The sequence below is a fragment of the Leptonychotes weddellii genome, chromosome 1, assembly GCF_054177405.1.
Source record: "Leptonychotes weddellii isolate Sample4059 chromosome 1, ASM5417740v2, whole genome shotgun sequence".
NCBI classification, from domain to species: Eukaryota; Metazoa; Chordata; class Mammalia; order Carnivora; family Phocidae; genus Leptonychotes; species Leptonychotes weddellii.
The window spans coordinates 22482085-22500169 of NC_138369.1; the positions used below are offsets into that span (position 1 = coordinate 22482085).

Below are 18085 nucleotides of genomic sequence, written 5' to 3' on the forward strand. Positions count from 1 at the left end.
GACACATGAAGCATAGAACACATACAGAAAATGGTCAGGTGATGGGTAATTTTATTAATGGTAGGAAGGTCTGTCACATTTGCTAGTAACATGGACGTATTGGCGCCCTGCTTCATGTTGGTCTCTTGTGACAACTGTTTAGATGGTTTGGAGGAACTCCTGCTGCCTAAGTTATTAGCAGGTTTGGTTGGTTTCCAACCCATGGCATGGACTGGAAAAAAAAAAAAAGACTGTTTTCGTAAGATCTTCCCTGAGCACCTTATACATGCCCAGTGCTATGCTAAGTACTTGTGCACTTGGTGCCATCACCAGCAAGCGAGTGACTTGTGACTACTTCTGAAAACCATGTGATAGGAGTCCAGAAGCTAGGAGGGTAAGACCTCCCTGAGCTGGAGAGGATCAGAGCAGGCTCAGGGAGGAGGGGTGATTAGGAGAACACTCCTCTCTCTTGCTTAGCACAGGCTACTAAGGACCAGAGAAAACCCAGTCTCTGGGGCTGTGAGCTCACCAGGGTTACTTTGAGAAAGGCTCAGCTGTGGGCTTGGGGCAGGGCTGACATGTAACAGAGGCTCAGTCAATACTGAATGTTTCTGGAAAGGGTGAATACATGACTGTGAAAGCCAAGTCTATGGTTATAAGTGTCACTGCCTAGAGTGCGGGAAGGTGGTGGGACTCCACCTTTTCCAGCCAAAATCAGACCGAGCTGGTGCATGGACGGTGTCAGGACAGTGACAAACTCGAGTTAAGTCCCAGGGGGCGGGGCCAAGATGGTAAAGTCAGGGGTTGAGATTCTACCACAGCCATGCCTCTGACCCTCCAAAGACCCATAACATGATCACCCCTGCACCAGGCACTGAGTCGGGTGCTGGGGATGAGATGGTCGACGAAGCAGGCACTGTTCTCAAGGAGTGTGCAGTGATGGGCAAAACACAAGAGCGGCTGACTCTCTTACGGGCAGCACACAGCACCGGCAGTCCTTAAAAAGTTGAACTAACCAGAGGACTAGGTGCCTCTGCCTTGCTGGCTAACATCTCAACTGGCGGAGCTCTGGGTGGTTTAGAAAGCACTTCACGCGCAGTAGCTCGCTTGACCCTCCTGTGAAATCGACAGGGATTATGGTGCCTGTTTGACAGACAAGGGAAGCAGGGTCTGTTAACCGGCTCACCTGAGGTCACTCTGCTGAGTCAGAGGCAGAGTCAGGGAGGAACCTGGGTTTCCAGACTCTCAGTTCTGTGTTCTTTCTACCGTATTGGCGCCCTGCTTTCATTAAGAAGGTGGTGGAACACGTTCAGTTGGGAGCTATTATATTATGGGAATTTAAACATGGAAGAGGGTAAAAAATTGTAAAGGTGTCCTTCATTTGAAAAACTCTGGTTTGGAAACAAAAGAAATTTCATTTCTCATACTTCAAAAATCACAAAGATGAGAGAGTCCATGTGGGAGGGCAGAGGCAAAATCCAGGCTTATTAGCTCCAGAAAAGACAAAGCTTGAGGTTACAGCAGTCCTTCTGGCCTCAAGTACATCAAGGGTGATAAATGAGAGAGATGTTAAGAAGATTCTGTGGGGTTCCAGGAGGAAGCAAGAGGATCAATGAAGGAAAGTTATGAGGAGACAGATTTTGGCTCAGCACAAGGAAGAATTTTCTAAACAGTAGAGTGGACCAGGAAATGGGGGGGTGGACCCTGGGGAGGGTGAAGCAGGGACTGGGGCAATCACTTGTGTGAGATTTTATTGTGCACAGGGCAGGACCAGATCCAATGATCCCTGCAGTGTCTTTGATGAGTTTCTGTGACTCTTGGCTGCAGTAGCTTATGTCCTTGAAGTATGACAGGACTTTGCTAATGGCCACGTTAATGGTGGTAGCTGACCTGAGCACCCTGCACAGTTTCTAATTAAGAATAGGAAATCAGAGAAAGCAAGCTGCCTTTCCTTTACTTTCTATTGTTACCTCAAGAGTGGTCCTCAGGGTCCACCTTCTTCCTTTAAGTAGGAGAGGTTGGGAATGCTTTTCAAGTGACTGTTTCTCGTGGAAGATGACCCCCTTTTAGGTCACTTCTGCACCTCAAAGGGAGGGTGTGCATGTCCTTTACCTTCACATATTCAATCCATCATCCCTTTCTTATTTAGGCTTCTTCAGAGAACAGAACCAATAAGTAACTTATGTGTACCTGCTACGTGAAGATGTCTATTAAATCTGTACCATGTCTAGGTGTGGCTGTGACATTCACACACAAAACAAAAGCAGCTAGTAAAGATTAATGAGGGGGGATGGGAGAGGCAACTGCAGAGTGGCCAAGAGAGAGCCCTGGGCCCTAGGATCTGGCAGACAGGACAGAGAGGAGCTTGGCCGCTGCCTACCCAAATGACCTTCAGGCAGTTACGGTTTATTTTGCCTCACTGGACCCTCATTTCCTTATTTACCAAATGAGAATAACAATGCCTGTTTCATAGGGTTTTGTGGAAGATGAAACTGGACCCTGGATAATATGCATAGCACAGTGCACATAGCAGTTGTTCAACAAATGATCGTTACTGTTACTATTAAGGATAATGACAATCCTGAAATAAATCATGAACTACAGGCTCTAAATTGCTTAGTCACTCAGAACAGAAACACTGATAAAGCTTAGAGTCCTAAGATAAGGCTTCACAGAGACGGGCAGCATGACACTGAGACAGTGGTCAGAGAGACCTGGGTCCAAATCCCATTCTACCACTTCGTATAGCTGTGGGACATTGGGAAAATTCAGCACTCTGAGCCTTAGTCTTCTCATGTGAGGATATTAATACTACCTGTGATAGTACCTATGAGAACTAAGTAAGATACTTTGTAATACTCCACACACACAGTGAATACTCAATAAATGTTGTTGATATAATTGTCATCATGACGAACGGAAGATACCTGAGTTAGACACAAAAGGGCTATGGCCACTTATACCTTATTCCCCATCCCAAAACTATACCTGTTTGATTTTTCACTACCAAGAGAAAAAAAAAAATAGTGGATTTGAATGAAATACAAAGACCCCAACTACTGTCATAAAGGACATTATCATGAATTCATCTTTAAGTAAAAAGAGTTCTTAAACCAAAAATCACATATTTTTCAAAAAGTAAAATGTATTTTTCCATCAGGTGTAATGTTAAAATCATGTATCACAGAGGTAAATGATTACAAGTCAACCTATCTCAGGGGTCTGCTATCCGATGCTTCATTTTTACTCCATCTGCACAGTGGGGGAAATTCTGACCTCTGGCATGTAAGTTACATGCCGTATAACTGCTTAGCGCACTCGGTGCTGGTACTTTCCAAAAAGATAAAATTTTAAGCCGGCGCTATTAAGTTAGGAAACTCAATACATATTACGACCAGTCAGGAATCTTTCTAGATGAAAATAACGGTTGTAATGGGCCATGGGTCTTTATCACCCAACTGCAAAGGGATCGAGGTGGAGCCAATTCATTAGTAGGGGTTTTGCTACATAATGCATAAAAACTGAAGCAGTAACTGCTATATAAATGCATTCGTTCCAATACAAATCACTATAAAACTGGAACCTCATGCATTATAACCATGGGACCAAAGCAGGTTTTGTGGTTTTTAGTACTAAAGCTTTAAATGGATGAATTTTAAAACTCTACCAACAATGACACTCGTATAAAAATTGGGTGACATTATGTATAATTTTACATTGAAGTAAGTGCTTTAAACTTGCATAAAAGGTTTTGTTTTCATTATAACTTAATTTTCAAAGCCTCCAATTTACATCATTTTAGGCCATTGTAATCCCTACGTAATGAAATTATAATATCATTAAGCAATTACCACTATGATGTCAAGCAATGGGAAATGTTTTGAAAGGTAATTATTGTGCAAGGGTATGGGGTAATTTTCAATTATATTCTTGGATGGAACAGAGTTTGTTTTTCCCCAAAATGCTAAATTGCTCTATTTAAAGACTGGCTACAGAAACTCTAAAAGGACAAATTAACAAATAAAACCATTCTCTGCTACCAGACTAAGAGCATCTGGACAGGGGTCCAAATTACATTTTTACTCTTCTCCACATAATAAAGTCATTTCCAGTGAAATAAAATTGCCTTTCAGATAATAATCTATTTACAAACTTCCAGCTTCATCCACTCTGAAATTGGTTAACAGCAATAATAGAAGAAAAACCAACAGAGCCGGACCAAATGCAGCAATATTAGTTGCCCTCCCCTCTGTTAGATCAGTTCAGGCAAACAATTCCTTCAGTTCACCTTTTGAAAGTCCATTAATATAAATGCTTAATTATCTATATTTATTGCATTTTAACCATAGATAATAGAAAACCTATATGCGCGGGCTAAGTCCTCAAGCTTGAAAACAAATGATGTGGCACCACTTTATCAGATTTAAAATCTCTGAATCAAGACGCTGCACTTGATTTTCGATTTTCTGACGCTGCCATCCAGAATTTTTTAAAAAAAGTTAATGCGTTTTCTCTCTTATAGATCTTGAGAACTGATTGACTGTATTTTTATGTGCATACTAATACACTATTGTTTAAACAATTCAATGGTGAGGGATCACCATTCCAAACAGTCAGCCTCAGGATCAATAAAGATGACATTTTAGATAAGATTCTGCTGAGCACCAGGTGCTTGCAAACTCTTCCACCAACGCCTCTCACAGTAGGGCAAAATTAACTTGCACTAAAACCCGAGAAAGTCTACTGTAAACTGCTGAATTTTGGTTTTCAGCAAATACGTGTCCTGGGATGGGAGAAAGATAAATGACCAAGCATGGGATAAAAAGGATGAAAAAGATACTTTCTTCTATTAGAAAACCATATTGTTTCTCGGAAGGCAAATAACATGCCATGATTATAGTTCAGGTTTCATTTGGGAAATAAGTACATCAACTCTTTTGCAAAAACCAGTGGCTATATTTTACTTGGAAAATGCCACTGAAGACAACATGTTGAAGGATTTGGAAGATTAACTGGGAATTAGTGCAATTTCATTCTTTCCAGGTAGTCTCTACTTACAAATGTGCAGTGATTCAAATGTGTGCTTGTATATCAAATCATCAGTTAAACTTACACAGTGTTACATCTTAAACTTACACAATGTTACATTTTAATTTTATCTCAATAAAGCTGGGAAACAAACTTACGAAACGATTGTGCACTAAAGAGATGCCTTCCTTCTAGGAGTACTAGAAGTAAGCCCGGAAGTAGAGAAGTAAACACGTTGCCAGTGCCTGAGGCTCTCTCTCTTACTCCAGAACCATCCCACCTACTTATTCCCCAGATGCACCCCAGCAAGGTTCTTAGTCCAGGGTGTGATTTCAGCTTCCCTTGCTGGAATTGGGATGCGTTTTCCCCTAGCTATGATGGGTTGCCACCTCGCCTGAAATCAGGCCATTGAGACATTATGGGTTTCAGAGCTCAATAGTCTGGTTAAGGACTTCCCTGGTGTGTAACAAAATGCATTCAGAGTCATAAACTGCACATTTCCAAGTGCAACGTTGCCACCTTAAACTCTTGCTTTAGACTTTTAGACTCTAATAGACTTTCCTTCGAAGCAGCTTCTCCCAACGTCCTCCTTTTTCTCTACAAAGTAATGCTCCTCTCCTTTGTTCTCCAGGCTTGCCCATGCTTTGCTGCAGCTTGCATGTCCCAAATTGCCATTCTTCTGCTATTCCTCAATAAACTCTTTTTGCTGGTAAAATAACCCGCTCTTTTGTTGTTGAGGTTAACACATGCACTTACTTTCATATGGCCTGGGGCAAGTTTTCTAGAACTAGGCATTGGTCAGGCCATCTTTCCCTGCTGTTCAACTGCAGTTATGCCTCTAGCTCTGCAGATGCATCTTGACCTCTCCACCTCAGCTGCAGCTGTGGGGGTTCAGCACCTTACTTCTCAGCTCTAAGCCCCAGTGTCCATGTGCAAAAGGCGGGGAACAGCAGTATCTACACCTCAGGAGGCTATTATGAGAAGTAAAGGGTACTTGCAGGTGGGGGTCACAGGAAGGTGAAATAAATATTAGCTATTATTATTTTTATCCTAGAAGTCTAAAGATGGGAAGCCCTCCTTCCCTGTGAAGCCTTCAAAACCACCTTCACAGGTTCTGCAGAAAGGCACTGATAAGGAGGAAGCCTGGGTCCTAGTCCTAGCTGGGGCTCTGATCGGGCATTTGACCTTAAGCAAGGTCAAGTTGAGGGTGTTGTACTGCATCACTGTTCTTAGCTGGTTCATCAGAGCCCCAAGGCAGGGTTCTGAGACCCTAACTTCCCCTTTAGCCAGAACAGTTCTGCTTTTATCTCTTTTATATGTTGGAATTTCATATGAAATTCATTTGAAAGAAAAGTTTTCACTGCTTATAAATACAGTTTAAGAACCACTGCCCAAGGTGACCTATCACTGTTTTAGTTGCGAAAATGCTAGGGTCTAGGTTCAATGCTCTCATTGTCAAATTTTAGAAATATACCTAATATACTAAAATACTGGAATGGGGGAAAACTGAAAGTAAGACTTCAATGAATTACTCATTTTTTTTCAAGGATGGTATAAAAAAATGGCCTTTTGAAGAACATTTCTCTCCCTCTTTTTCCCCTTTCTCCCTTCCTGTCTTCCCTCTAACAAAAATTTAGAGAGTAGTTAATAACCTATAGAAATTGCATGGGGTACTTGGGATCCAGGAGTGAGCACACTGATAAAGTCTCTGCTTTTAAAAACTCACAGGCTACGTAGGAAAGAAGACATTAAACAAGCAAACAAATCACAAATGACAAACTGTGAAAAGGGCATGAAGAAAATGTACAAGGCGAAGGGAGATGGACCTACTTAGATAAGATTGTCTAGAAAGGCCTTTGAGAAGGTAGGTGACAAGCAAATACCCAGGCCTGGCAGCTTGGCAATCCAGGGATCCTGTCTCTCAGTCAGGCCCTCGCTCCCTCAGATTTGGTCAGCACAGCAACTTTGCCCCCGAGTCCCTCAATCCCATGGAGAAAATGCTGCCACTTGTCATTCCTGACAAGCATGGATGGGCAGGGGAGGCAGGTCCAGTGCTGAAACAGGGGACTAGAGGTCTGCTCTTTTTTTTTCCCCCTTGAAGAACTTAGGTACTTAGCCCTTGAGATGTCTCAATTTGTTTTTTTTCCTGTAGATCAGGAACTCTGAAGAGAAAAATAAAATTTCAATTCCTGATTTTATATATATTAGTTTTAGAGTAGGTAATTTAGGTACTTGGTTCAAAATCGAAAAAGTATAAAAACAGTGGATGGGCTCTGGGCCGGGCTGTTTGGATTCCCTTCCCAGCTCTGCTGAGGACTGGTGGTGTGACCCTGGGCAAGGCATTCAAGAACTTTGTACCTCAGTTTTCTCAGCTGTAAAGACTAACAGTTACACACGCACACAAACAGTACCTTCCTTGTGGTGTTGCCGTGACAGCTGATGTTAGGACTTAGCACAGTGTCCGGCATATCTCCCTAAATTCCTGGTATCGTGGGACAGAAGCCCAGGAAGAGGCCCGGACTGCCTGCAACCACGTCTCCCTCTTGCTTCTGGTGATACAAACTGGATACTTGAACCCATCATTTTTCTTTGACCAACAATTTATAAGAACACTACCTTGGCATATTGATATGTTTTCTACAACTAAGCCAATGACATGTAAAGAGTCACCAAATAGGAAACACTAATTTTTGATAATACTAATTAGCTACAAACCACTCGAGCAGATCAGAAAAGGGGAAAGGGACAGCTGATAGAAACCGAGGCTGACAGGCAGGAAGGGCGCCAGATCTGGTTAACATCGGCCAGAACATTTCTACAATCTTCTGAATTTAATTTGTTAATTTGCCCTCGATGGAAGTTCTGTTTACCTTCAACATAACTGAGCTCCTGCTGTCAAAACCTCACTTGGCAATGGTGACTTGAAGCCATCCTTTTCCAGCTAATTCTCACTAATATATATCTTGGGTGCCTTTGCTCAAGGACCACGCTCTCTGTTCTTCTGGTTTATTTGAGACACTTAACATAACATATTATTTGTTCCCTCACAGCAAGGTCTCCTCCTGACAGCCAAGATTCTATTTTTCTGTCATAAGTAATTATAAATGTACACCTCTAAAAAGATTCCCAATTTGAGGGGCATAATCTATTTCAGACAGTAAATCATGGAGACATCTCCATCCCTTGGGCGGCAAAAATGTACAGCTCAGATGTATGAGCTCTCACTCTGAATTTTCCATACCTGAAAAAAAATGGGATGCTCCACTTTTTCCCTGGGGCAGTTAGTGGGGGAAAAACCTGGCACCTTTGTTGGAGCAATTTATATTGGCTTCAGTTCCTGTATTATTATTTTTTTAACTTCAGATAGCATGCTTCCCTCTTCAGAATCCCAACTCAAAAAGCCGTCTCAGGGAGTCTCACTCTGAGGTTATTTGTCACTCCAATTATGCACTTTAGACTCTCCTCTACCCCTTCCATCCCAATCCCTCTGTTTCCACCAAAGGCTTCTTTTCCCTTCCTCCTCTATGCACTCCTGACAATCACGTTCCCTGCTCACAACCAAAACCTGATGGTTCATTTCTATGACTCTCCCCAACAAAGGGATGCAGGCAAATTTTCATTCCTTCTTCCTTCCCATTCCTCCATCGCTAACACTACTTGCTATAACTCTGTACCAGCCTTATCTTTAAAGACAAGTATCCCTGTATGAATGAAAACATGTATCTAGTGATCTAGGAGCATCAGGTCTGCTTTATAATAATATGAACAGCTAGTAAGTGCTTTGTGCACAGTATACCTTATTGAATCTTCATGAAAAACTTTCAGGTGGACACTATCTATTATCAGTCTTACTTTACAAATGTGGTAACCAAAAGTCCTAAAGGCCACACAGCAGGAATTGGTAGACCCGGAATCCAGATGAAGGTCAATTTGATACCAAAGGACTTATCATCCTATAAAATGAGGCACAGGGTATCTCATTTTGGGGGTGTGAGCCTAAATGATCAGCATTTAATAAAAACAGTGGCATCTCAAAGCGACTGATTTTCTCTATTTGTAGTTAATGATTTTTTATTTTTTTATGCATAACATTTTCCATAGTCCCACCTTGAGCACTCAAGCTTCCAGAAGAATCCAGATGCTGGTCTGTTGGCTGTTGACTGGGAGGAATAATTGGTGGGCTCAACATATTTAACCAGTCCCTAAAAAGACAAGAAGAAAGTAAATAAACAACAGGTCTGCAATTTCATATATAAATTTTACCTTTCCCTTGGATTTTTCATTTCCCGGGGCTTCCACAAAGAAACATTTTTTCCCCCTCCTTCATATTTCAGAAGGACAGAATGTTCAGAGGTTAATATTCAGTTCTATAAATGGATTAACATAATGTCAATCACTGAACTAACTAGTTGTTCCACAAATACATTAACTAGATTAAAGATGACTATTCCTCTCGAAAGTTTCTTATTGTGGCTATTCAAGTGTACACAGGTCCTCTCCTATAAGAAAATTATTTCAGTAACTCAGAAGGAGTGCAGCAGAGACAAAGCTTCTTACGATCTTTGGGTAAGGAAGCCTAGCAAAGTCACATGTCACCTCCATGACAACATTCCAGATGTGATCTGAAACAGAAGCTGGTCTTGGAGCGGTCAGGGACCAGCCACAATGGCGGGGTCAGCAGGCACTCACTCAGGTCTTCAGAGCAACAGAGGGCAAAAGAAGGTAGAGTGAGGGGAGCCGAGCACCCAAGTGACCCATTCCTTCAGTTCTCCTATTAAGAACGGGGGCAAAACTACTCCTACATTCCCTGTTCTCTGCCTCATTTCCCAAGTTCTTTACTCCCTTCCTCCTCCATTCTTTTCTGGTCTTCCCGGTCCCTCTAGGAGGTACCTGCATGGGTGTGATGCAAGAGGGTGACATTCAGAGGGCACGAGTCACTGTGTGTTCTACTTCAAGCCTTTCTTGTCTCTCAACTTGTTAGTGAGCTTCTTCAGGGGAAGGGAGAGTGAAGGCTCTTCCAACATGAACTCTCTTGCTTGCCTTGATATTAGCATCTGTTTCGTTTACCTTATTATTCTCAACAGGAGCATGTTCTCATGACTAAACAACTTCTTTCTAAATTTCTGTATTTCTGTCTTTATCTACAGTGGGAGCCAGTCCCAGCAGTTCGCCCCGTCAATCCCGGCACCATGTTTCCCCATGCAAAAGCTTGGCCACACCGCTTACATCATAAGCCTCTTCAATAAAGAGGAGATAATGACAGTACCTCAGAGTTTTGTTGTTAGGACTAAATGAAAAAAAAAAAGGTGAAAAACATTTGGCATGGATCTGGGTACAGAGTCGCATTCAGTAGATCTCAGCTATGACCACCATTGTCTTCATTACTGGTGAAAATCATAGTGTGGCTTTCCCTACAGTGATAAACCAAGACAGCAGGAATTGGATTTTGTTGGAATTAAACCAGTCAAGGAGGGAAGAATGGTTACAAGTCTCTGTAGCAGAGGTTTTCCATGAAAGTCGTTCACTCTTCCTGCAAAAAAAAGTATCTCAACGTAAAAATTACCTAATTCTTATTTGTGATATTTTAAGACACTTTCAGTTACTCCTCATCTTAGCTATCACTATGGCTAGTGAAATAAGCAAAGTGAACGTGCTGTATAATTGAATTTCATAACAACACATTAAGGACATCAGAAAGGAATTGTTGCAGACTTCCAAGCTAATGGGGCATTTTCTGATAAGCGCCTTTCATTTAGTCCATTTCATTACTGTAGACCCAAATCCCCACATTATAGAAAATTACAAGGTCACATACAAATTACCAGCCCTGGTGACCTCGTTACTCAGTAAGAGTGCTGAAGAGCAATGAGGAACACCAGCAACAGAAATAATAATGTTATCATATGATGACATCCCCCGTGACAAATCAGAAACTCTAAACACTGGCAGGAGGAGCTCCTACTCAAGGTCCATGGACATGGGGGTTGTATGACTGTTATAAAAGGTAAGGTATTCACTTCTTAGGCCAATGACTTGATTGATTAATGTTTTTCCTTCTCTGTAGTAGCTATGAAAAGTGCAGAGTTCTTCCTTTTGTGAATTTTTTGGTTGTTTAAAATAATTTCAGATTTATAGCTTTTCTGTAAGAAAAGTACGAAAGTACTTCTTCTTTGCAAGAAGAGTACAAAGAACTCCTACATATCCTTCATCCAGATTCCCCAACTTAAACACTTTATCACATTTGCTATCTATTATCTATCTATCTATCTATCTAGCTAGCTAGCTAGCTAGCTATCATCATTTCTCTAAATGGGATTGGCAAACTATGGCCTGTGGGCAAAGTCTGGCTCAATGCCTGCTTTTGCACAGCCTGCAAATCGAGAATGATTTTTACATTTTTAAGTGGGTGAAAAAATTAAAATAATAATGTTTCATGACATATGATAATTATATAAAATTCAAATGTCAGTGTCTATAAATAAATTTTATTGGAATAAAGTCATGTTCACTCGTTATGTATTGTCTATGGCTGTTTTTGTGCTACAATGACAGAATTAAGTATTTGTTATTTGGCCCTTTACAGAAAAATGTTTAATGATCCCTGGTCTAAAACTGTGGGCTCATTTCTTCAATACTAATACAATACCACAGATTCATTCTCATCTCTCCTCTTTCCATATTTATAACTCCTTTTGACAGTAAGGAACCTGGCTCCCATTATCCTCAATAAATTTACTTATTTTCTGAACTATAGAATGTGTCAAAAGTAGTTTCAGAACTGTTAAGCAAACAAAACAAAACAAAACAACCAATAGAAAACCCCAAACCTACTCTCTAGAGTTCTGTTCATGATTCTTTTTATTCCTTTGTTAAAATAGTATAAAATAGTAAAATAGTATGGTCTAAATTTACTTGGGTTAGTTCCTCTCCTTCCTCTTCAGTTGGTTGTATTATTTGTTTAAAATGTAGTTGGAGTCATCCACTTCTGTTTTTTTCTACATTAACTATTTATTTTTATTATTTTTGTTGTTGAGTATGTAAAATGTTAACAGTTCAAAAGTCAAAATACACAGAGAGTCATATTCAGGTAAGAGTCACATTTCCCCCATGTCTCCCAGTCTGTTTCCATCCCCTTATCACTTCCATGCCATCCCCACCAGCCCTCTATAGGAAATCAATTTCATTCTGGTATCTCCTATGTTTCTTTTTGCAAAAAGTAAGCAGATATGTGTCTAATGCAAAAGGTACCATATTATAATGACTCTTGCACTTTCATCTTTCAACTTAAAATATAACCTGGAAATCATTCACCCCCCAGTTCATAGAGAGCATTTCATTCCTCTTTTTTTTTTTTTGAGAGCATTTCATTCTTTTTCATGGCTGCGTAGTACTCCACATGTGGCTATGCTATCATGTATTTCCCCACTCTCTCATGTTTGAGCATGTTTTCAATATTTTGCAATTATTGCAATTAATGCTGCAGTGAATAACCTTGAGCTACTGATTTTTGTATACTTGGAGATATATCTTCAAGGTAAATTCCTAGAAGTGGAATTTCTGGGATAAAAGGTAAATAGATACTTGGTTTTAGATACTGACAAATTCCCTTCTCAAGGGCTGTGCCATCTGCATTCCCACCAGCCATGCGGGTCAGTGCTGGTTTCTCCACAGCCATGTCATAAGAGTATGTTGTCAAGTTTTTAATGTTTTCCAATCTGAGAGATAAAAGCTGGTATCTTAAAGTAGTTCTGATTTGCATTTGTTCTCAACATGAGCATTATGAATGGAGTCGACTGTCTTTTCATGTGCATAGGGCTATTATGTAATATGTAGGTATATGCATATATGCATTTTATTTCTCTATTTTTTGTGTGTATTCATGTCTTTGCTCCTTCTTCTATCAGGTTTTTTGTCTTTTCCCTTCCCTTTGTCATGTGTCTTTGCTTAGACTGTTTTTTTTTGCCATGCAAAAGTTTAAAAAATTTTTTCTGTAATCAAACTCCTTTCTTTTATTGCCTCTGTACTTCGAGTTATAGTACATGGTGTGAGTTTATTCTGGTGTAAGGTGAATCTAATTTTATCTTTTAAAAATGACTACAGAGTTCTCTTGACAGTGATATTATTTTAACTTAAGACTCAGAAGATTTTATACAATTAAGAAATTTTGATCAAAGCAATGTGTTTGTTTGGCTTTTTACTAGGTATGCATTTATAAAGTGTATTTTGAAAAAAAAAGGGTTCTTTGTTAACTATAAGATATGGAAAATATTGGGCTAAACACAGTCAACCGGGACTTTTTCTTGCAGGACGTTTGAGAGCTTTTAACACATTGTGAATCTCCCAAGAGGAGGACAGCCCGCATGCATGCATCTAGAACGGTCACATTTTTGGGGATCATAAGCTCATAGACCACACCTTGAGAAATGCTGCTTCAGGTTATACTACTTTCCCATCCTGGTGGCATTGTTTTTTGTTTGTTTTGTTTTTATTTACTTTGTATATGTTTAACAATTTCATCTTCTCCAGAGCATTTTTTGGTGCCTTATTGATAAGCACAGGTGCATAGACTAGCACCTGTATCTTATATGCTGACATTTTCATATGTGATATTTAATACGAATTGACTCGACCCTTGATCAACTTCTTTAAACCCCATGCCTTCCTAACTCAGGAAGCAGCAAACATTTAAGGAAGTGGGAGTTTAGCTGAGGCACACTCACAGCATGCGAGCCCTGGCTAGAGTTCTGAACGTCTCCCTGGTCTGCTCTTACCTCAGCTGCTGTGCTCTGGAATCTGTTCTTGCTCTTTGTTCAACCATTTTCATACTTGTCTTATCTTCTGCACTTGACACTCCGGTTGCTTTCCTCAGCTCTGATTATAACCCTTTTCTCCCAAGGACTGACTCTATCTACCTGTTATGAAAGCCTCTAACTCCTTTGGTGGATGAACAACACCCTTTTCAGTCAGGCCTGCTCTCTGAGCATGTTCAGGTACTGCTGTGTCCTCCCCTTTCCTCTTGTGGACTCAGGCAGGCCTTCCACCCCTGCCTCTCCTCTTGAAACTAGAGAAAGGACCTCCAGGCACACCTATGCATGCTGAGTACTGTCACCAGAAGATATGTTTTATTTAAGAGTCAAGGCAGTGGATTCACATTAAATACCACATATAAAAATATAGAGCAGATGAAGAATAAATACCATCTTGTGAATTTTCACAATGGCCAGATTTATCTAATATTAAAATCTTGGCCAAAATAAGGATACCTCATGTTTTCCTCCCACTTGCATGCTAGATTTTTTTTAAGTGAGGCACTGAGCATTAACTGAATCAGGTATTTTTACAACTGAGGAGGATGTCCTCAGTGAAGATAGACTATGGTTTCAGCTCCTTCATTTAAAAGCACCATTTTGTTTACAAGAAGAATTTTACACACATTTATTTCATTAATGTGTTTCCTCTAAGTACATTATGTGTGTACATACATATAAACCTATACACAAATACATGACATGAGGCCAACAGTTAGCTTAATCATCTCTCTACATACTCAGTAACCATTTACTGAACTCCTGTGTGTCAGGTTCCGGGGAATCAAAGAGCTCACAGTCTGATGGAAGAAGCATTCTAGGCAGCAGAAAATGAATTAAAACATGGTTTGTACACAAAGGCTGCTGTGGGTCGATCAGATCACCTGCTTGTTCCCTTCAGAGACCTCCCTTGTAATGAAATTATCTACAATCTTGTATATACTGAAGTATTTATTTGGGGGGGGATAATTATTTGAGAAATCAAAAAAGATGTATGAAATCTAAAGAAATTATTCATCTAATTCTCATTTACAGCCCTGAGCTACCTGCTATCCTAAAGCTCTGGGTTAGAGGAGCCAGCCAGTCAAATCTGGGTATATGAGATCTTATATTTGGAATTTAGCAATATGCAGCAATTTCTATCCAATACTTAATGATACTTAGCATTTGGTGCCGGTGTGCATTTCTTAGTCACTGAGAGAAATGTGGGTTTTAAAAGTCTTGTATAGCCAGGGACAGAATAGGGAGAGGCTTGGGAAACATCTTACTCTGGGGGGATTTCACAGATTTGTCTTAAAAGCTGATGAATACTGTTTTCCCAGAAAAACATACATAAATACTAAGTTTTACTTCCAATTTCAGGAGGTCTGAGGTCACCTAAAGCCCACTCATGGTCTTTTGGACTCCCAAATTAGGCACATGTACACCTTGGAATACTGTGGAGGTGCTGTTTTGAGCAGTGTAAATTCCATGGTTGGCAAAGTTTTTTTGTCAAGAGCCAGACACAAAATACATTGGGCTTTACAAGCCATGAGGTCTCTATTGCAACTATTCAACTCTGCTGTTGTAATGTAGTAAGCACACATAAACAATAAGTAAACGTACGGGCATGGCTGTATTACAATAAAATCTTACCAAAAATTCTCGCAATGAACAGGATTTGGCCCACAGGCTGTAGCTGAACGACCTCCATCTTGGAGGAAGGGATTGTGAAGTGAAACATTCTGAGGGCTTTTATGAAAATTCCTGTCAATTTTCCTCCTAAATGTGTTTTGAATCCACCTTTCTCACCAACTCTACTTCTACCACCAAAGCCCAACGATTACCTTGCCTCATGTTATCTAGCAAAAACTCTTAATGGATCCCCTCATCACCATTCATTCTGGCTTCACTTCTCTGCTGTCCACACTGTAGCCAAAATTCCAATCTGATTATGTCAACCTCTTGTTTAAAACCCTTCAGTATCATTGGGAAGATACTGTACTTGAGAGTAAAACCAGAATCTTTATGCTGGCCTTTGAGGCTCTGCATAAACTAATCTTTATGTATTTTTCCAACCTTGTCTTGCATTATTCTCCCTCTCACTAAGTTCTAGCCATGCTGGTCTTCTCTCAATTTCTGGAATATGCCATGCTTCCAACTATCATGGGGCCTTTGCCCAGGCTGTGCCCCCTTGTGTAGAGTACATTCTCCTCCCCTGTTTCTACTCTTCCTTGGCCTGGTAACTAATCCCAACTGTGATGGTGTTTGGAAGCGAGGCTTTGGGAAGTGCTTAGGTCATGAGGGCAGAGCCCTCATAAATGAGATTAGTGCCCTTATGAAAGTGAACCCAGAGAACTCCCTTGGCCTTTCTGTCATGCGAGGACAGAGTGAGAATACAGCTGTCTATGAACCAAGAAGACAAGCTGTGACCAGATTATAAACTCCATCAGGCAGGCAATCATGTCTGTTTTCTTCACCTTGGGCCTGACGCATAATAGATGCTCAACAAATGTTTGTTGAATGATTATACTGGAATTAAAATTTAAAAAAATGTTGAATGAATGAATGAATAAATACTTGTAGGAAGGCAGGCCAGGGCTATAAGAGAAATACCTAGAGGTGAGAGTGAAAAGATTGAGAAATGGATGAATTTTTGAGAAAGATCTGGTAGAGAGGAGGTCAGGAGAACATGCTCTGAGAGCAGTGGGAGCAATAGCAGAGGCCAGGAAAGGCAGCTAGTTCAAAACAATATGGGAATTATTCTTCCCAGATATTTCTTCTCCTCCCCTCCTAAAAGTGCTCAGGGGATGTTTACATTATGGTGGGATATGACATAGGATTGCATTTCTTCCATAGCAAAAGTTGGGAAACACACTGCATAAAGAAGCACTGTATTTTCATTTCACATTAAGCTATGTTATTTGGAGACATGCAACAAACACTCACACAAAAGGGAAATCATACTCTTTCTTCTTCTGGCCTCTACAAAATCATCTCTCCTGCCCATTCCTTTGTCAGAAAATCCATAAAATGGAGAGGACCCAGCTCCCTCCAAGTGCTCAATGCTCCAACAAATCACAGAAATCATTGATTCCTCTTACTCTACCAAATATACTTTATATGTTCTCTGTAGAGCTGAGTATCTTTCCTGTTTGGCAGTGTTTTCCCTCAGGCTAAAAAAAATATTAATGACATAGCATCTTGGGATCATTTTACAGACACTGACTCATTAGATATGGCAGATAATTCAACTCTGGAGACACAAATCCAAGCATCAGCCATCAAATTCAACTACAATGTGTGAACTGTAATAGCCCATTTCCTTGAGACAGCATGGAGAGAGGCTGGCCCCTTCCTTGTCTTCTCTGCACTGTTACCAGCATAGCTACTTTATGATATCACATTGAATAGATGTTTATTGAGCCACTGCAGGGTCAGACTTTATGCCAGGCACCAAGGAGTAAGACATGATTCTGCCCTTGAGGAATTCAGTCTCCTGGAGACAGACTGTTTGTTAGACCAACATTTAGAAGAAGGTGGAATAAGTATTTTTAGATAAAGTTAAGCCCAGGGAACCTTTTACAGTTAGGAGAAGGTTTTAGGCAGGGGTTTCAGCAAAAGTGATGAAAGGGTTGTTCCTGGAGGATGAGAACGAAGGAGCAAGACAGAGAAAAGACAGAAGGATATTCTAGAAGAAACAGCATGCACTACAGCAGAAAGGCCTGGGGAGCCAGGAGCACTCCTCGCAGTGTGAAATGATGGGCACTGGGCATATGTATGTGTTAGATGACGGGAGTGTTGTCAATTGCTAAAGAAGGCAGGGGTTTTAGGTGGCACACTAAAAAGTTTTTACTTCATTCTGAAGGCCCTGAGGCTCTTTTGAAGGATGTTAAGCTATAAGAATCTTGGATTTGCCTTTTAGAAAGTCGCAGTAGCAGTTGTGTGGAGAATGGATTGGTGGGGAATAAAAAGGGGGCTAGAAAGATGAGTTAGGATTTCGTTGCTGTATAATCTAGGCAAGAACTAATGGTATTATTTTGGAAATTTAGTACATGTGGGTATGAAAATACACTCTGTGAGGAACACAGAGCCTTCCCTTTGACAAAACTGATTTCCCATTGTATCAAAATAAGGTCCTACTGTACAGAAGTCTCCTAAGAAGACATCTTGTTTTTGTCATTCTATGAGAGTGAAGGCTCTAGAAATGGCAGTTTTCCTCAAGTATCTTACACTCTAATTAGGACTATTTTAGATTCTTTCTGTGTGTCCCATATATTATCTAAGTAAAA

General features: G+C 40.5%; 1 protein-coding gene across 1 annotated transcript in view; it reads right to left on the reverse strand.

Moving 5' to 3' along the window:
- Positions 1–18085, reverse strand: part of LOC145721580 (protein CFAP20DC-like) — a 58973-nt gene that overhangs the window by 954 nt on the left and 39934 nt on the right. The window contains exon 4 of the mRNA XM_081819972.1: positions 9115–9209. Within this exon, the coding sequence (XP_081676098.1) occupies positions 9115–9209 (95 nt within the window). The remainder of the gene's footprint in view (positions 1–9114; positions 9210–18085) is intronic.